At 35.5% G+C, this 18,289-nt stretch overlaps 1 protein-coding gene across 3 annotated transcripts in view; it reads right to left on the bottom strand.

Annotated features, from left to right (window-relative positions):
- LOC138307723 (proto-oncogene tyrosine-protein kinase Yrk-like) overlaps positions 1 to 18,289 on the bottom strand; it is a 104,105-nt gene that overhangs the window by 47,189 nt on the left and 38,627 nt on the right. For all 3 annotated transcript variants that reach the window (XM_069248573.1, XM_069248575.1, XM_069248576.1), the window contains exon 2: positions 4,384 to 4,469. In XM_069248573.1, the coding sequence (XP_069104674.1) occupies positions 4,384 to 4,469 (86 nt within the window). The remainder of the gene's footprint in view (positions 1 to 4,383; positions 4,470 to 18,289) is intronic.

The following is an 18,289-nucleotide window of genomic DNA, read 5'->3' as shown; positions in this document are numbered from 1 at the left end:
AAAAACCCATTTTAATAGTTTTTTATTTCTATCTGAGACACGCGCTATAGATCTATATGTCTGTACTCTGCAGACTTCCATCTTTCAGATGTTCCGGGCCTTTATCGACTCGCCATAGTTCCCAGTCGGCAATTTATTGGTATTTTACTATGGTAGCATTTAAAATCGAATTAGACGGCGATCATTCCGACATGTGTTTACAATTATAACGGACAGGAGAAATAGACATTTATTAACTGTTATAAAATCTTACATAATTATATTATAAGTTTATATTATACTTTCAAGAAGTAAAAAAAAAAGATTAACAGGAAAACATGTGTATGAGCAAGAAAATATGATTTGAGCAAACGAGGTAGATCTATAAATCAAAGGTCGACAAAACTGTATATTATTATGCCAACCATCCACATCAATTTAAACTTCCTCTTGAGCTAGGGCTGCTGGAAATAATATTTCTGAAAATATATTCCTGAAATATTTCAAATATATTTTTGACAGAAAAAATCTAGGAGTAGCCCGTTTACTTATCATAGCAGTACATATTTTTGACCCAAAAAATAACGTCGAAACTCGGGGTCCGATATCTTTCAAGTATAAACACAGTTTTCCCTAATGCATTGAATGAAAGAAATGATTGTTCTAAAATAAGAGCAAGGTGTCCCTCCCAAAACACGTGTTTGTAAACGTAGATCATGCCTGTAAAAAGCGCGAGCTGTTCGCGTGGAATGTTGCACGCGCGTATTCAAGGACAATATTTATCACGTGATAAACACGGGCTTATCGACTCAAAACATTATCTCTAAAACATGTCAAATTTATATGCACTTATAACTTTTGAAATATCTCTTTAAACAGTTTTTTAGATGCAACGTTCGCCAGAAGCTGAGAATTTACGTTTTAAATGGTATTTTGCGCATCAGCGATAACTGTTTAATTAAGGTAAAACAAATTGTATGATATATCAACGGGTCACAGATAAGAAATTATTATTGTTGTGTTTTTATTCTAACAGCATCGTCACTTCATCGAGACACAATATTTTCTTATTTCTAGCATAGTAAAGCTATGGTAGTTGTCTCCCTTAGGTCAGAATTCCTCGGAGAGAAGTGTGAATTGATTTTCACTTAGCTTGTAAACAATATAGTATACTGTTCAGGTCAGGTCAAAGGTCAGATACAGAACCAACAGGTTAAAAATCAAGGCTAAAGGTAAAATTTAAAATTTGTAAACATTTTTTTATATTCTAGCTTAAACTTGTCACTTTTTACTTTAACACAACCTCCCGGATATCATATCATCAAAAATAATCATTTTTGTTCTCATGTGACATTTGACCTTTCTATGACCTTCATCCTATCAAAGGCACAGTCTTCTGTTTGGTGTCGGTGTGAAACTACAAATGTATTTAATTGAGAAACAACATCGATGTCTTATAGAAAAGTTTAAAAAATCTTGTCTTTATGACATTTTAGTCTTATACTTGTGATTGGATATGTTTTTCAAATGTCAAGGTCATATAGTCAACTTTGTCTACAAATATACAATTAGTATGGTCACCGACGAAATATTTTGTTTTGTAAACATTTGCTAAATTCTAAATCCTCGATACTACAGAGGTGACTATCACTGTCGTTATATCCACATTTCAATGACGACACAGTTCCATTCAGTAGCAGAAAATTAGTTAATTTTGTTCGACCAACATAGACAGTAAGTCTTGATGTGATTATACAGATTCTTGAAAATTAGGATACTTTTTTCAGCTGATCAATTACGTTTGCATGTTTGCTACGTCAGCAACAAGAAAATCACAGAGGGAGGTTACTCTAGGTGTAGAGAAATACATCTCCATGACAAAAAGTCATTGCCGACTAACATCACACAGAAAACAAATAAACAAACATATTGACACATAGACATGAAAACCTTCACCGACTCTATTGTCTAATCCCACGGCCTTGTTACTGTGGCTGTTGATTCTATTGTTCACTCCCCTAACGTCCGGTTTGTGGCTGTTGATTTTATTGTCTCGTCCCCAGCCAATTGACTCAATGATATCAATAACAACGCTGACTGACATCACCCATATTGCATGACACTGGTTCATTGAACATCAATGTCCGGATAAATAGTTGTATGGCACACGATCGAGTGACTCTGTTTCGGTGATTTTTCTTTTCAGTGGCTTTTTATTTCGGTGTCACGTACATTTGCGTACATTTGTCAGTCATCACACTTAGCGAAGTATTAAAACTACACTTTATCGTTTCATTAAGAGTAAAATGTTGGTTTTTTATTCGTTATTTACTGAATCTAAATTATCACTTTGTCTCATCCGTAAACACCCAAATGATCATGTGCCAAAGGACAGAGTAACACTTCAAATTGCAGAACTAAGCAACGCTTCAAATTGCAGTATAGAATATAGCAACGCTTCAAATTGCAGTATAGAACATAGCAACGCTTCACATTGCATCAAAGATATGAACAACGATTCAAATTGCATCAAAGATCCGAGCAACGCTTCAAATTGCATCAAAGATTTTAACAACGCTTCAAATTGCATCAAAGATCCGAGCAACTCTTCAAATTGCATCAGATCTGAACAACGCTTCAAATTGCATCAAAGATCCGAGCAACGCTTCAAATTGCATCAAAGACCCGAGCAACGCTTCAAATTGTAGTATAGAACTTAACGACGCTTCAGATTGCAACAAAGAATCCAGCATCGTTAACGCTTCAAATTGTAGCAAAGAAGAAAAGAGTAACGCTTTATATTGCAGTAATGTGGCACTGCATGTCAAAATTAAACCACTTTGACAAAATAGCAATTGACGGATCGTCAGCAGTCAATCAGGCCGTACGTGACTTTGCATTTTGTATTGTGTATGCTACGATGTTTGCCTCGACATTGAATAGGTCACGTGCGTTTGCGAGCACGAGACGTGGCTATATCACACCTGGTGATCGGTCAGTATGACGTCATGTATGTGTGAAATAAACATGACGTCATAGCTGTGAAAATAAGCCAGCATTTAGACAAGTGCACTATTTTCAGAGCTAGCATTTCGATGTTGTGTTGTCTTACATTGTCGCACGGAACTACCCAAATAGTCATTTCTGAATGCCTAGTATCGTTTGTTGTCTAGCATACAGGTCGTCTTGTTGAAAATTATATCAAAGGTGTGTTAGGTTAATATATAATGAACGATCTCTGTGTGGTCACATGGACATCGTTTCAATGGAAAAATCGGTAAATGTCATTGCTATACCATGGAAATTCAACTTGTTTTCTAAATTCTAAGTGACGAAAGTTATCGATATTCCTATCACTGACTCATCTTATACGCTAAAGGACTTAAATAAATTGTCAACACCAAAGTGCAATTAGCTTGTGATCCTGCATTTGTCCAAGCAAACTGACTGACACGCTTTGTCGTCAACTTCTTAATCTACAGAAGTGACCATCATACTGATGTGGGTCAATATGTGTTGTGGCGTAGACACGAGTTCATGCCTTTTATAATTAGTTACTGACTTATAGAACAAATAAAACCGTTAGTGGTTCGGCTCAGTAAATGGTTCAACACTTTGTACTTGATAATGATTATTCAATTCAATGGCATAGCCATGTTATCATTTATTCATGGATCAATGATGATCCAGTCCAGTTCTTTATTATTTATTATCATTTATATTTATTTATATTATTTATCTATTATCCAAATACAACTAAAATATTATATAAAATCGGATATACTCCGCCATTGATACGTCCTGTCTTAAAGACGTGGATGTATTGAGGCATGTTTGGCTTAAAGACGTGGATGTATTGAGGCATGTTTGGCTGGGCGATTTGGCGCTGATCTGCAGTAGGTCGCGAGTTCGAGGCCGGAGTTGGGCACATGTTATAAAAAATTATGCCTTCGTCACTTATGTTTCCGAGAGATTATATTTTGTATATACTTTATGAAATATCTTGTGTAGGATCGACATCTATTTTGCTCCATAAATAAATGTCTTGGCTTTGCCATATGATTCGTGTCTTCTTAAATGTTTAGTACGAAACTCGTGTTAGAATAAAATATCTGATTAACAAACCGAAGTAAATGTTTGGAATTAGTCAATGGCATGCTTTACTCGGGGATTAAAAATTGACCAAATTCTATGCTCCATCTTCATGATACATTGAGAATTTGTTACCAAACGTTCTTTGATTGGCTAAATATTCCGCGAAAAGGCAGATATTGGGACGCCCTTGACAGTCTGTAAAAGGTTTTTATTATAATCATATAAATGGTAAATTTGTTTATTTTAATGTAAATCTTAACAATGTTGTCTAAAATCAACTTTTTCATAATTAATCAAAATATAACTCACCTGAACAGCTATTAGGACGGCGTTTCTCCGAGCGGAAGTTGTTCATATTTCCGGGAACTGATGTGAAGGCTGCAAACACACGCATGCTGCAAAGACAACAAAAAAGACTTCAAATGTCGGAAATTATTACAAAATGATTCTTTGATATTGTAGGATTCCATCGAAAATCATTCCGTACCTTGCATACTTGTATTACATCACTTTGGAATATCAACACATTGCTATAGACACCATTGGTGACTAACTCCTTGAATAGTTGAGGAACATTTCTCCCATTATCCCATCGTTATTGGTTTCACTTAACCCAGAAAGCCCAAAGTAAAATGCCATTGATCACACTAGCCGATCGTCTGCTCCTAGTTTTTTTTTCATGAAACTCAGATTCTCAACAGCTACCGTTCTTTCCTAACCAGCGCGTGTTTTTGCCTTGCACTGTGCTGGTTGCTAAGGGCGGTGGTTATGGATGAAAAACCAAAATTTGTTAACACATCGATGACGTAAGAGTTTAAAATAACTTGAAAATGGCAAAAAATCGAGAGAATATTAGTGATGATATTAGGGAGCACGCGACAATTATCTGTGACACGGATAGCATGGTGCTGAGGAAAACGTATACTCCCGCTGGCTTTAACAGTAAACGATTTATCTGATTTCAGGCGTTTAGGGGTTACGGGGCTCCTAATGGGGACATATGGCCAGCAAAACAGATCGTTAATGTATTGCAACAGAATGACGAGTGATCAGACATACATTAAATATATTGTCTTAGTGGTCAATGCATACCTTACATTAGACTGGCCATCAGTCTCTAGAATATTACAAAAATAACTTAAATTTGGCTTGATTATTTTTGTCTCTACTACATGCCTGATTCTAGATAAGTTTCAAACTAGGGGGAGATAATCTAATAAAGAACTGCTGAGAAAGTCTTATCAACAACTTGGGGTCTGGTGGCCAGTCTAACCTTACATAAAACGACTCACGTTATCTTTCTTAAAATTCATGTTATATTATAATATTAATAAGATAAATTATCAATATAACTCTTATATACCTGAAAATAATAGAAAGGATAGTTCTTCATAATGATTAATTTGGGCAACCAAAAGATATAAGATAATATGAAATTTTATATCAATTTTCATGTTTATAAATGAACTCTTATTTAAAACCACAATGCGTCATGTTAATCCATGTTTACAAAGTCTCCCTGTTTGATTTCTAATGTAAAAGTGTAAAGGTTTAATTGATCATTGGATACCTATTGAAATATTATAAACAACATTATCAAGAACGAATTAAATATACTTTTTATTCCAAAGATCAAACAGATTATGTTCTTTGGCAGGCATCGTGACAAAGGCATCGTAACAACAATGTCGTATATCTCCATCTGAAATATCAATTTCTGCTAGCAAGATTGTACGTGCAGTAATGATATCAAACCATTTTTGTACAATATGCTTGAAATGACATCTTCTAATCGACCCCATTATCCGATGATATTATAGATAGGGATCCATATTCACGCAAAGCTACAGCTGACTTCAAAGCAATCTAGGAGACTTTATATATTGTGTATTGCTTAGGGGATATTAAATACTGAACATGTTTTTGATATGCAATCAACAATAATCTTGTATATCAATAGTGGTTTTGAAATTATATTTTGCGGACAGAATTTTGGTATTACTGCATGGACTGGTGTCGTCGTGTTCTATGTGACTGAGGATTTTATTCCCTCCTCGCGCATTGATGATTCATGAACCGATACTTCTTTTAGAAAGTCTATATAACCTGACAGAACATTAAGAGCCTATTAGGTATTATACATGTATTTTTTGGGATCATTTACGAGTTATCTTCCCTCGTGCATGCATTGATACATCTTCAATCTCAATCAAGCAATATTTCAGTTATTGTTTTATTCATTAGATTGCACAACGTTAGCCCAATCATGATTGCTTTATGACAATGCCTAGGATCAGACACAAGTTATTACAACTCAAGAAGTCGTAATCAGTAATTTAGTAATGAATTATTATACAAATTAAACATTTCAAAGATTTTTGTTTTAGTTAAACATAATATATCTATGATAAAAACATATGTATATATGTCTAAATTTTTTACGCGTGTTTAGATTCTTCCACTTGACTTTATAAGATTGCACATGTTCAAACAATTTACATTTTACTTCCGAAGCCAAATTTACATCGGCAAGAAGCAGCAAATAGGATTCTGTACACACTTTACTATTACTACGAGATAAGCATTATTCGCTTTATAGACAGAAACAATCATGTACGCTATTGAGGAACTGGACCATGAAAAAAGACAATTCCATGTTCAGAGATTTTCATGTTGACTTGTACAAAGCCACAAATGCTGATGTCAATGCCTTTCCGTCTCCACGCATCGATGCATCTCGGAATCCGAACAGGATGGGAGACATTTTTCTGGCGAAAGGTTTCCTAGAGGAGAAAGGCATGTTGCATTCCATGTTTCGTCCTTAATTACATTGCACCTGACTAATTATGTCACGTGGTACACGAGAATACATGACGACGGTGTGAACTGTGCGCGTGCTTATCACGCTATCGACACTGTAATGAATACTCGCCACACACATCACAACAAATGCGCGTCACAAACACCACATGCCACGGAGGGTCGAGAGATAACAAAAATAACTTTCTCGTAATTAATTTGACCAATTGTAAGAGCCAATACATAACCTCTTAATTGGACAGCCAATCAAAAATGATGTCTTATCTGTCATTGGTAATCAGTTTTGGTTTTTCATGGTTAATGTCCAGAGAGCTATTTATTAGAGAACGCAGGTTTTCTTGAGAACAGACATGCGTCATTAAAGCCATGAACGATGTCTATGGTGAAATATACGAACTTATCTCTCGCACTATCACGGAATGTACGACTCTTCTTATTGGACCAAAGTGCCCGGATCATTTGATAACTAGAAATTTCTCGGAAGTTCACTAAGTACACTTGGTTTACGACGTGGAATGGCGGTTAACTTCTGGACGCATGCAAATAATGATTCATTGAGAGCAATTCGTACAGGTCAACGTGGTCCACATCTGAAACTTTGACCACAAAACACGACGATGTGCGGATTTTTGACTAATCACAAATCAGAACACAGCCTAAGAAATATCAAATCCTTCATACTAGTGGAACACAATGAGACTAGCGCTATTGTCATTATATAAAGGAGTCAAGTATAGACAATAAATCGTATGCGTCCAGCGGGTTATTTTTGTGGCTCATAATTTTCGTAATTGAGGCCCTAAAAGGGGGAGATTAAATTTTAGCGAATCGAAACTTCACTATCTGGCTAGAAGGGGTAATATGTAATTCCTCCATTTCTTATATTTCACGGATCGAATATTTGTGACTGTAACCATAACCATGCAGCGAAATCGCAAAAATAACATCTCAGCAATCAGGCTATACAATTATACCATTTACTGTACATCTATTGAAATGTTTGTATTTATACCATTTACTGTACATCTATTGAAATGTTTGTATTTGTACGTGTATAATGTATCTGTTCTGTTTTGTTTCTCCTCCAAGAATCGATGGTTACTCCTATCTCCGAAGATAAGGTCGAAGTAAACATATCAATATTTCCAATAAAATCAGCGACTATTAAATTGAAATGAATGGTCCTATTATGAAAACACATTAATTACTAAAGCCACAATCCTTAAGTGAACTCGAGTGATGCATCATTATGATAAATAGCCATGTTGATTGCGAGATGCACACTTCTCAACAATGTTCTGTGATGTTATGTCTGGAGAAACACCTCTAATAGTGAATGCACCCTGCTGTTAACATACTGGACACACCATTAACCAAAGGAATGGCACAGAGAAACATATTAATTGAGACAAAACATGTTTCCTAGAACAGTAAGATCGTTTGGGATAGTTGATAAGACCATGGCAGTGGTGCTGGTGAGATGTTCGCGCTTGAATGACAAATTGCGCCGCCACGAGACTGAAATTCTGAAGCTGTATAACGACTGTCCATGAAATCCTGGCACCAATCAACCCTCAATTATAAGTACCGAAAGGAGTAAAGGTCATAACTCAAGCATGCCTTGTATCTTCTCTATAGAATAATGGCAGAAACCAGTAAAAGGTCAAAGAAAATGGTATCCAATCTGTCTTTAGACCTTAAACAGATTTAGGTGATAAACACGGACTTATAACATATGAAATGGCTTTGTCTAGTCACAGGGCGGTTGTTGCTTTTTCTACCGGGGACATCGATGACAAAATTGGTGATTTACCAAGTTCATAATGATTTACTGAATGGAGAGTTTCAGGTAATTAATTTGTTTGTCTGAGATTTGTTTAAAAAAAACTCGGACAGTTTCAGACACCTTGTGTTTGAAACCAAGTTATCCTACAATGAGGCAATGTACATTTCAAGTTAAGACATGAGCTGAAAATGCCTGGAAATTGTCTTCTCTGTGATTTAGTACAAAACGTGATTTGAGAGCTTTTAGAAAGAGAAAACGGCGGTCAGAAATATTTTTAAAATCTATATGTATGATCTTGAGTTACACGATTTACATTGACATTAGAAAGCTGTGTGTAGTTAACTGCAGTAATTTGACTGATTTGCTGCAAACCTCATTTTGAGACATTCTAATTTTAGAATATTTTCGTCATTAGACCAAAACGATTTACCGAAATAATAATTGACGTAGCTATATATACTATGCACCCTGTCATGAAATGCTTTACCGGTCTGTCCGAAAGTACTCTTACATTCTTTAAGCATACGATAGACGCTGGGAAATTATTGTACCGAAAATAGGTTTTAAAAGCAGACAATAAATATTCCAAAACATTTCTGAACATAACGGTGAAGCGAAATGTATCTGTAACCAGCTGATACATTCTATAGTGCACTAAGGTTAAAGGTCAGCATTCTTAAAGGTCAACATCTAGTGGACTCATGTAATATTAGACTGAAGGTATTTTCTTCAGTTGGATTAATTGCTTTAATGGTTTTTTTCATTATTCATACAATTTTTACTTTTGTGGAGTCAAGGAGAAAGGAAACGACGCTGAGGCAGATCAACATATTGGTGTCAAGGTCGTGACGGGTTTGACAAATTTGAGAGCCTGAGGTCAGAAGTACAGTGAAATACATGTATGTTTAAATGTTCATATCAGGTATCTCATATCCTCCCTTTCCCAAAATATAAACAAATTTTCATTAAAGGTACTCTTTTTATAATAATGAAGAAGAATACTGGATAAATGGATATCAGCAAATACAAGGTCGTTGTATAGGACTATTCCAGTTTTACAACAAAATACAAGGTCACGATAGGAATAGGAACAATTCCAGTTTTACAACCAAATACAAGGTCATGATAGGGACAATTCCAGTTTTACAACCAAATACAAGGTCATGATAGGGACAATTCCAGTTTTACAACCAAATACAAGGTCATGATAGGGACAATTCCAGTTTTACAACCAAATACAAGGCGAAGGGACAATTCCAGTTTTACAACCAAATACAAGGTCATGATAGGACAATTCCAGTTTTACAACCAATACGATAGGAATCAGTTTCACCAAATAAAGTCATGATAGGACAATTCCAGTTTTACAACCAAATAAGTCATGTAGGACAATTCCAGTTTACAACCAAATACAAGGTCATGTAGGACATTCCATTTACACCAAATACAGGGCACAATTCCAGTTTTACAACCAATAAAGTAGGAATTCCATTACATAGTCACATACAATAAGGTCATGATAGGAACAATTCCAGTTTTACAACCAAATACAAGGTCATGATAGGAACAATTCCAGTTTTACAACCAAATACAAGGTCATGATAGGGACAATTCCAGTTTTACAACCAAATACAAGGTCATGATAGGGACAATTCCAGTTTTACAACCAAATACAAGGTCATGATAGGGACAATTCCAGTTTTACAACCAAATACAAGGTCATGATAGGGACAATTCCAGTTTTACAACCAAATACAAGGTCATGATAGGAACAATTCCAGTTTTACAACCAAATACAAGGTCATGGTAGGAACAATTCCAGTTTTACAACCAAATACAAGGTCATGATAGGAACAATTCCAGTTACAACCAAATCAAGGTCATGTAGAACAATTCAGTTTACAACAAACAAGTATAACATGTCATTCAATTCAATATTTGAACCAAACACAAAAGAAAATAATTGCCTATAAAGTTACAATGACAAAACCACGCAAGCATATTTTGAAAATGTACATGTATAACGCATTATAGTTTAATTCCGTCGGAATTTATGGCTTAAGTTTGTTTTAATTTGCAGTTATATTTTGTAAATATTGGTAGAATCTGACAACACCAAGTGGTTAGGTAAGGTTTTCTGTTTATAACCTCACGCCTTCCATGTTTTATTACTGCCGTTAAATTGTACAACTTCAGTTTATAGAAGATATGAAAATGAAAATCTTAAATGTGCAATTATATCGGAATATCGTAAAACTGTCCGTAAATCTCAGCACAGTGTGATACACAGCGACAGATTCTGTAATAACATGCACACTAAGCGCGAAGTAAATTGGTCTGAAACGAGTGTATTAGTAGCGACCTTCAGCTTGCTTAAAGTCAATATTAATTTTACGTTATTAACACTTCAGAAAATTGACTCGTCCTTTTAGTGGCGTGGCACTTTTTAATTTTATGTTTAAAGACGCTTTTACAAAGTGGTGTTTAAACAGTAAATTATCAACGTTTCAGATTCTATTTTTATTTTAGAATTAAATTCGAAGAAACCGACATAACAGAGTGTGGAGCTACTTGTATTTGAAGGCCATTGGGCGTTATATTTAATATCCAAATGAAATTTTACAAAAAGATGCTTTAGAATATGCCCTTCTCTAGAATTTGGCCTTAATGAAACGGACGTAAACTATCGAGAAATAATCTTGCTGAATGTGCAAATATTATCAAATTTTTAGAAAAAAATATATTTGATAAATAACTATTTAAGTAATAACACTAATAATAAAATTAACTTCCAATTTTCATCATAATAAAAAGAAAACATAAAGCTGACCCGATAAAAGCTTCAGATTATACATCAGGAAAATGATAGAGGAAATAAGTGGGTTTTTTTTTGGTTTTTGATTTGTTTTTGTTTTGTTTTGTTTTTTAATCGATTTATATAAAAGAAATCAAATAGCGAGGTCACTAAAACATCCCCGTTGCACACACCTTTAAATTACTGGGAAAAAAAAAGAAACAAAAATTGACAATGACCTTTGGGCCAATGTTAAAATGACAAACCTAATACATTTTAATTTGATTTTTACATCTTTTACATTTTTACATTTGTTTAGAAGAAGTTCCGTCTAAATATGATGTGGAAAGTATCTTTCGGGCACGAATTGATCGAAATCAATGCATTTAGTTCACTTTTGACCTTGAGGTCAAGGTCACAATGGCTACACATTGATTTTTACGCACGTGTTTTAAATTGTAAATATATCTTCATGTGGTTGAAAGTGTTGGAAGAACAGAAAAAAAACAAATAAGAAACAATAAACAAAAAAGCGTTCAAACTTTATTCTAGTTATAAGAAAATTGAAGAGATACGCATGCCAATATCTAGATGAGCGAATCAGTATGTAGTCACTCATATTTTGGATCAAGGAAATTACAAGGCGGTTGAATTCGTTGGTTAATTATCATATTTATCAACCCATACGGGGAATGCCATTTCTAGCACTTTATCCAGACCTTCAAAGTATTTCTGATCTCTAAAATGCGCATACTGAAAATGAAGCATAATGTCGAATCCACGAGGAAGGAAGACAAGAATAACAATTGTGATGGAAAGAAAGAAAAATAAAGGGGACGAAGACGGCAGGCAGATTTTCAAAACATCAAAGATAAGATTGTTCTGAACAATGAAATGCAGGCGGTTTATTCATAATGGCCTGTCTTAAGACTACACGAATGGAAACAAACTCGTGATGAAGAAGCGACCACTTGTATATTGAAAACTATATCTTAATGAGGAAGTAACAACCCACAAAATGGCAGTTTGACGTTTTCACCTCATAAAAGCATTATCTTTTTGCAAATATTTTGTGACCAAAACCATTAGGCGCCCGTTTCCGTGACCCTATATACATGTATGATAATCTACAGTTAGTGAATGGTCTCTAAATTATCCGTTTTGCTATCGCCAGTGACAGAAACAATTCTTCCGATTTTTCATTTCTCACACAGTACAGCTAATTACATATAGCATACGACATTGACGGCGAACAGTTCATGACCGGAAATCGTACAAACTATACGTCACATAGACGTGGCGGGAAAATGAATGACAGGATATTGCGCCAGGGGATAGAAATGCTCGGCTGCCGGTATAATAAACAAATTTCTGTCCGACCTTTATATCATTTGTCATTCAAAGTGACGAGTAAGCTTCCCCAGACGCTGTTTCACGTTTGTATACAGATGTAAGTGTATGCAGAGGCTCTCGATGACGATTAGCAACACGCTTCTCAATAACGTATTGTTGTTTTCAATAGGGACTTTCGGAACAACTATGTCCCTTCGGAATCATTTACAGCCAGCAGTTTACAATCTAACAGTTGTCATATTTCGCAAAAAAAAAAAAAAAAAAATCAGCAGAGACCATTGTTTGTTTTATCTTTACTTTAGTAGTCGACTTAGCTTTGATATGATTCTTACATCGCAGAGTGTTTTTCTTTTCAGCTTGTTAAGTTTTGCTATGCGCAGTGAAGTCATCCCATAGACAATTTCGTTCAATCGAAATCACGTGGCGCAAACATTTTTGACTATTACGAGAAGATGAAAGATAGGGTAGCTTTCATTTACCACAAAAATGCTTGACAGAAACTGTATAACCAAACAATGGACTATATCGTGACAAATACAATTATTCAGACCGAAAAGACATATACAAATGGTCACATACATGTAATGAACATTGGCAGTTCGTAGTTATCCTGCTTTATATGAATACTTCTAACTGCAACTGTTTGTTGAATAAAATAATTGTGAATTAAATTTATTTATAAATAACAATTGCATGGTTTTCACTACCATTTGGATTCGTGCATTTCTTAGTGGTCAGTCGAGGTGTTAGTCATTACTTTTACCGTTAAGCCTTGTGACTTGGTTAAAGCGGCTAATTCAAGCAGCTCTACTTCTACACGTGTTTTACGCGATCGGAGAATCGTTCCTCTAGCCCCCCATTGCCACACAGCTCTAATCTGACCAGTGCTCCGAGACCATACATAACTCTTTATGTGTAATTAGATGGTTCCAATGGACTTGTTAGCTTTCCAATCAATCGTTCTGCTGACGCATTTTCCCATGGGATCTCCGTACACTTCCATGAGTCCGGACAGGGAATCAATGGACTAGCCTTTTGTGGGAAGCAGACAACTATTTACTGGTGCTGAAATAGAGGCTATCGAAGGACGCGGTATCGGAAACACATAACGAACGCGCCTCAAGCCGTGTGATAGACACGTGCCTCTTTAACAAAACGACAGACCGTCATGATCAGCTGGTTATCGCATCAAACTAACTTTTTCGAGTTATCTTCCCTTTCATTGTTTTGTAATTGTATCGAAGGTTAAGAAGCAAACATAAATATTCAGAGAACGATTTAAAATTAAGCCTATATGAATAAAGGCATATCTGATTCACGGGGTAGTAGACGATATCACTCCCAGAAAGTTTTTGAATTTACGATCTGAAAAGCGTCTTCTCTGTAAGTTCTGACATGCATTGGCCTACAATAGATGATATTTTTTAGCACAGGTCAAATATTTCGTAGCAACATTGTCGGACTTTGTTTATTGGAACAAAGCACCATTTTACAATATTAAGTTCAATCTTGTCGCAGTGCTGAGTTGCCTTTCTATCATCGATAGACATGTATACATAAACAAACAGAAAGGGTCTGGCTTCTCGTCATCTAGCCATATGACTTGTTCCAGTGTGGTAAATCTTTATTTCTGTATAAATTCAGTTCCTGTCCATTCTCCAAATACTATTCATCAAACGTTCATTCCCGAGACTCACTACATGCTCTTCGGAACCCTCGCTGTTATCAAACAGCAATTAACATGAACTTTTAAGTCGCCACACGTCATATTTTCTCACTATGGAGTCAATGGAGCGTGCAACAGATCTCGTGACGCGAAAACTTGTCGTTTGAAGCTGTCGCGTGCCCACGTGCAACAATAATGTTTAACATGCTTTTTAGAAGCAATGCTGTACAATCGCGTTAACCTATCTATTTCCTGGTAATTAGAATACAAAGTAATTGCTATTGGTTTAACTATACTCCTGGACTTGCAGGGAATTATATTAGATACTCAATGTTGGTCGGAGAACACAGATGTTATTAAATCTTTACCTTTGGGCCCTGCATGACGTGTATATGCATGACGTGTATACTGTATATATATAATCAATGGAAATATAACTTTATTTAACGACGGAAGACGTTTATGACCAACGGAACGCATTTATGACCACGTGTTATGTTTCTAGAGCGTGAATTGGGAAATGACAGCATAAAATGATATAGTACGGCTTACCTATAAACAGTTGTATCTCTAGATAAACGGGCGTTAACATTTGGATATAAATGCGATCACGTGCGATTTGATGTTGGACCAAGGATGTAAATTATGAGGTAATATTTCCCAAAGAGCAGAGAACGAGATAGAGTATATAGGATATATATCTCATTAATAAGTACCTATATCCGGTGTGTCGTTCTATTACGGTTGCAAATAGGATACCGAGAAGAGCAATGACAAAAGGAAGAAAGTGGTTGGCATGCAGTAAGCGACAAAAGGACATATTTATATGTAATTGGTATAAAGTATCACACAACACTAATCTTCGGATATGTTAAGTGTTAATGGTACCAATTGTCGTCGCCTTGTTGACATATTTACTCTCAATTACTATCAAATGCTTTAAAATTATAATCTAGATATAGCCAATCAGGATTCTAGTCTGACGGCAAGTTTACAATCATTTTAACGTTTAGTCACGACCGATTTTACTGTAGAACAGACAGTCAGTAACCAATTACAGCGATCGTATTCAATACTACCATCCACTAATAGGCAGCAATTTAGTGACAGGTGTCCGAGACAGACTGGACAGATAAAATCCCTAATTAAAGAAACAAATACGGACCGGACTATCCGGATAAGGAGGCAATTACAGGAATCGGGTGTGTCAACAAGAACACTTGCGAACGAGGTTAATAGAATTGTAGATCAAACACGCGCGGATAAAATCACATAGTTTATTAAAGGGAGCCGGGCGTGTTAATGTCTACACGGATGGTGATGTTTATAGTGTTAGCTGTAAAGCAGGAATCTCTTCAACATGTTTTTAAAGGATATCCATTCAAATTAGTTATCGTATGAAATTTTCAAACATCTTCAAACCGCATGTCTATAATTCAGACGCTAATCCACATTTAAGCATGATTAGGCTAAAGGTTTATTGTGTTATCGAAGTTTTATTAGAATCGTTTTAAAAAATATGAATACCTAATATAATATATTAATTGGCTGACTAACCGATTAAACAACTGACTAACTGAACTTTCCTGACATTTGATCACTTTTTTTTGCAGCATTTGTCCTTGAAAAAAACGGTACAAAATTTATCACCGGTCTAGCCCCGCAGTTCTGAATAAGAAGACTTAGCAGTGAATCCGGTTGACCGACTGACATCTAGGATGCAGATAGTGTGAACACTCCTTAGGATTCAACACTGACACCAATCTCCGGGGCATTGGTGCGCCAATAAGGCAGATTTGTTGTCTGTGAGAAGGCTTGCAAGTTTCATCATCCTCGGTCATGTACTTTCTGATCCCAGTATGTATCATTTACTCATCAATGACATTGGTGGTACCAAATAAGAATCCTCTCCTCAAGGTCATTAAAACGTCTTATTCTAAACTTATCTCAAGTTTTGTTATAATTAATGCCGTTTTGATTAGCTATAGTAAAATAACATTTTATTTCGTCATTCTTTAGGTCCTTTTTATGAAGTTAGAGTTGTTTTTCGTCATGACATACCAAATCAATATTTAAAAGTGGATAAAATCATACATATTCTTTATGTTCGTTTCTACAAACCTAATTTTTAGACTTGCAACCTGTGTTTGTGGAAAATGGCGTCGTAGATTTGCCAAGATTTAAAAAAAAAAACGCCACCTGAATGTTGAATTTAATGTCAAATTTAAAAATAATTTATCTCGGCCATGAGAAGATTGACACCAATCCAGCACAGGGACTATGATTCGTCTATTTATTAGATAGCATGATGTTTCGGTATTCGTCACTCCCGCATGTTTCTAATACACGACGCGGAATCTGTCTTGCTGATCCGGAAATATACGAGAGAGCAAACGCAATATGTCTGGCCAAGGCCTTGGATAACGAAATGTCGGGGACTGACTTTGTATATCACGAGCTGCGGGTGTCGACGGCTCTCGGTGTACATCACGTAAAACACCATATTCATCACAGTCACTCAGAAATGTTCAAAAAACCGTCAAGGCCAAACACCTAGTACATCTCATTTATTTCAATTTCATCCTGCGGGGAATGCGTTTCATAAACCATAATGGTGTTTACATGGCTCGGAATGTAAGTCTGAAAAATATATATCGGGCGATATGTCATATCGTCTGGGTGTAGGTCGAACACATAACTCTTTTGTCATGAATTATATAGGTGTGTACATTGTGAAGATCGCGCGATATGATTTATGGAACATATCAATGACAAACCATATGATATCGCATTAAACAAACTACCGGTACATTGTATCATGACGTCATCAATTAGATTACGCGATGACGTAGACAATTACTCTGACAGTGGCGTGAGGACGGTACATTTCAATCACGAAAGCTATATATGAGCATTGCAATATAACATATTTTCTAATGATTTAATTGATTTTCAAATGGAAAGGGACGGAAGAAACTATTTTTGCATTTGCTTCCGTTTTTCAATCAATTTGAAAAAAAAGTAGTTTTGTGATTTTCCATTACAAAAAAACTGGATCGCATAATCTGTCACCAGATTAAGTGTTCGCAAGCTAATTAAAACATATCATTACATCAACATTTAATTATCATTTCTTCCTTGTTTCCCCGAAGTACTCCTGTCCGAAAATATCTGATTCGAATTTTTGACTCCATGCCAGAACACATGTTATTCGTATCTACTCATCTGTTTTCCAACTGTTACATTAATGTGTACTGCCGTTCGGATTTCTCTGATATCGCCATCCATTTAGACAGATGTAATGATCTTGTAGCGAAGCCGTTTATTGGGCAATTTCATTCACATAAAACTCACGGATAACGATTTAAAAAACCCACTCACTTAACTTTCCATTTGTATTTGTGATCGTTGGAATTTTGACGAACATATCGATGATAAGAGAGGCAATTTTATTGCATAAAATATATCAACAATCTATCCGCATTATAAATCAGTCAGTTCGTGAAAACCACATTGCTGATGTGCCTATGATTTTCCAATGTAGTACATGTAATAAATGTATGGAGATACAAAAATCTGAATGAATATAGAATTGTAAAAGTTGTCAGAAGATACAGAGAAATAAGATAAGTAAGTTTTTAAAATATACTTGTTTCTTTGGTCATTAATACAAGTAAAATAGACCAATTGTCAAACAGTATTCAACCAATCCCGTTCTTCCACACGCGCGTATACGCATTAAATGTCGAACAAAGTTAGTCACGTGAGGTTTGATTGACAGCGAAGTGTCAAACTT

This window comes from Argopecten irradians, chromosome 14 (genome assembly GCF_041381155.1).
Source record: "Argopecten irradians isolate NY chromosome 14, Ai_NY, whole genome shotgun sequence".
NCBI classification, from domain to species: domain Eukaryota; kingdom Metazoa; phylum Mollusca; class Bivalvia; order Pectinida; family Pectinidae; genus Argopecten; species Argopecten irradians.
The sequence above is the reverse complement of the archived record's forward strand: the minus strand, read 5'-3'. Positions and strand labels throughout refer to the sequence as shown.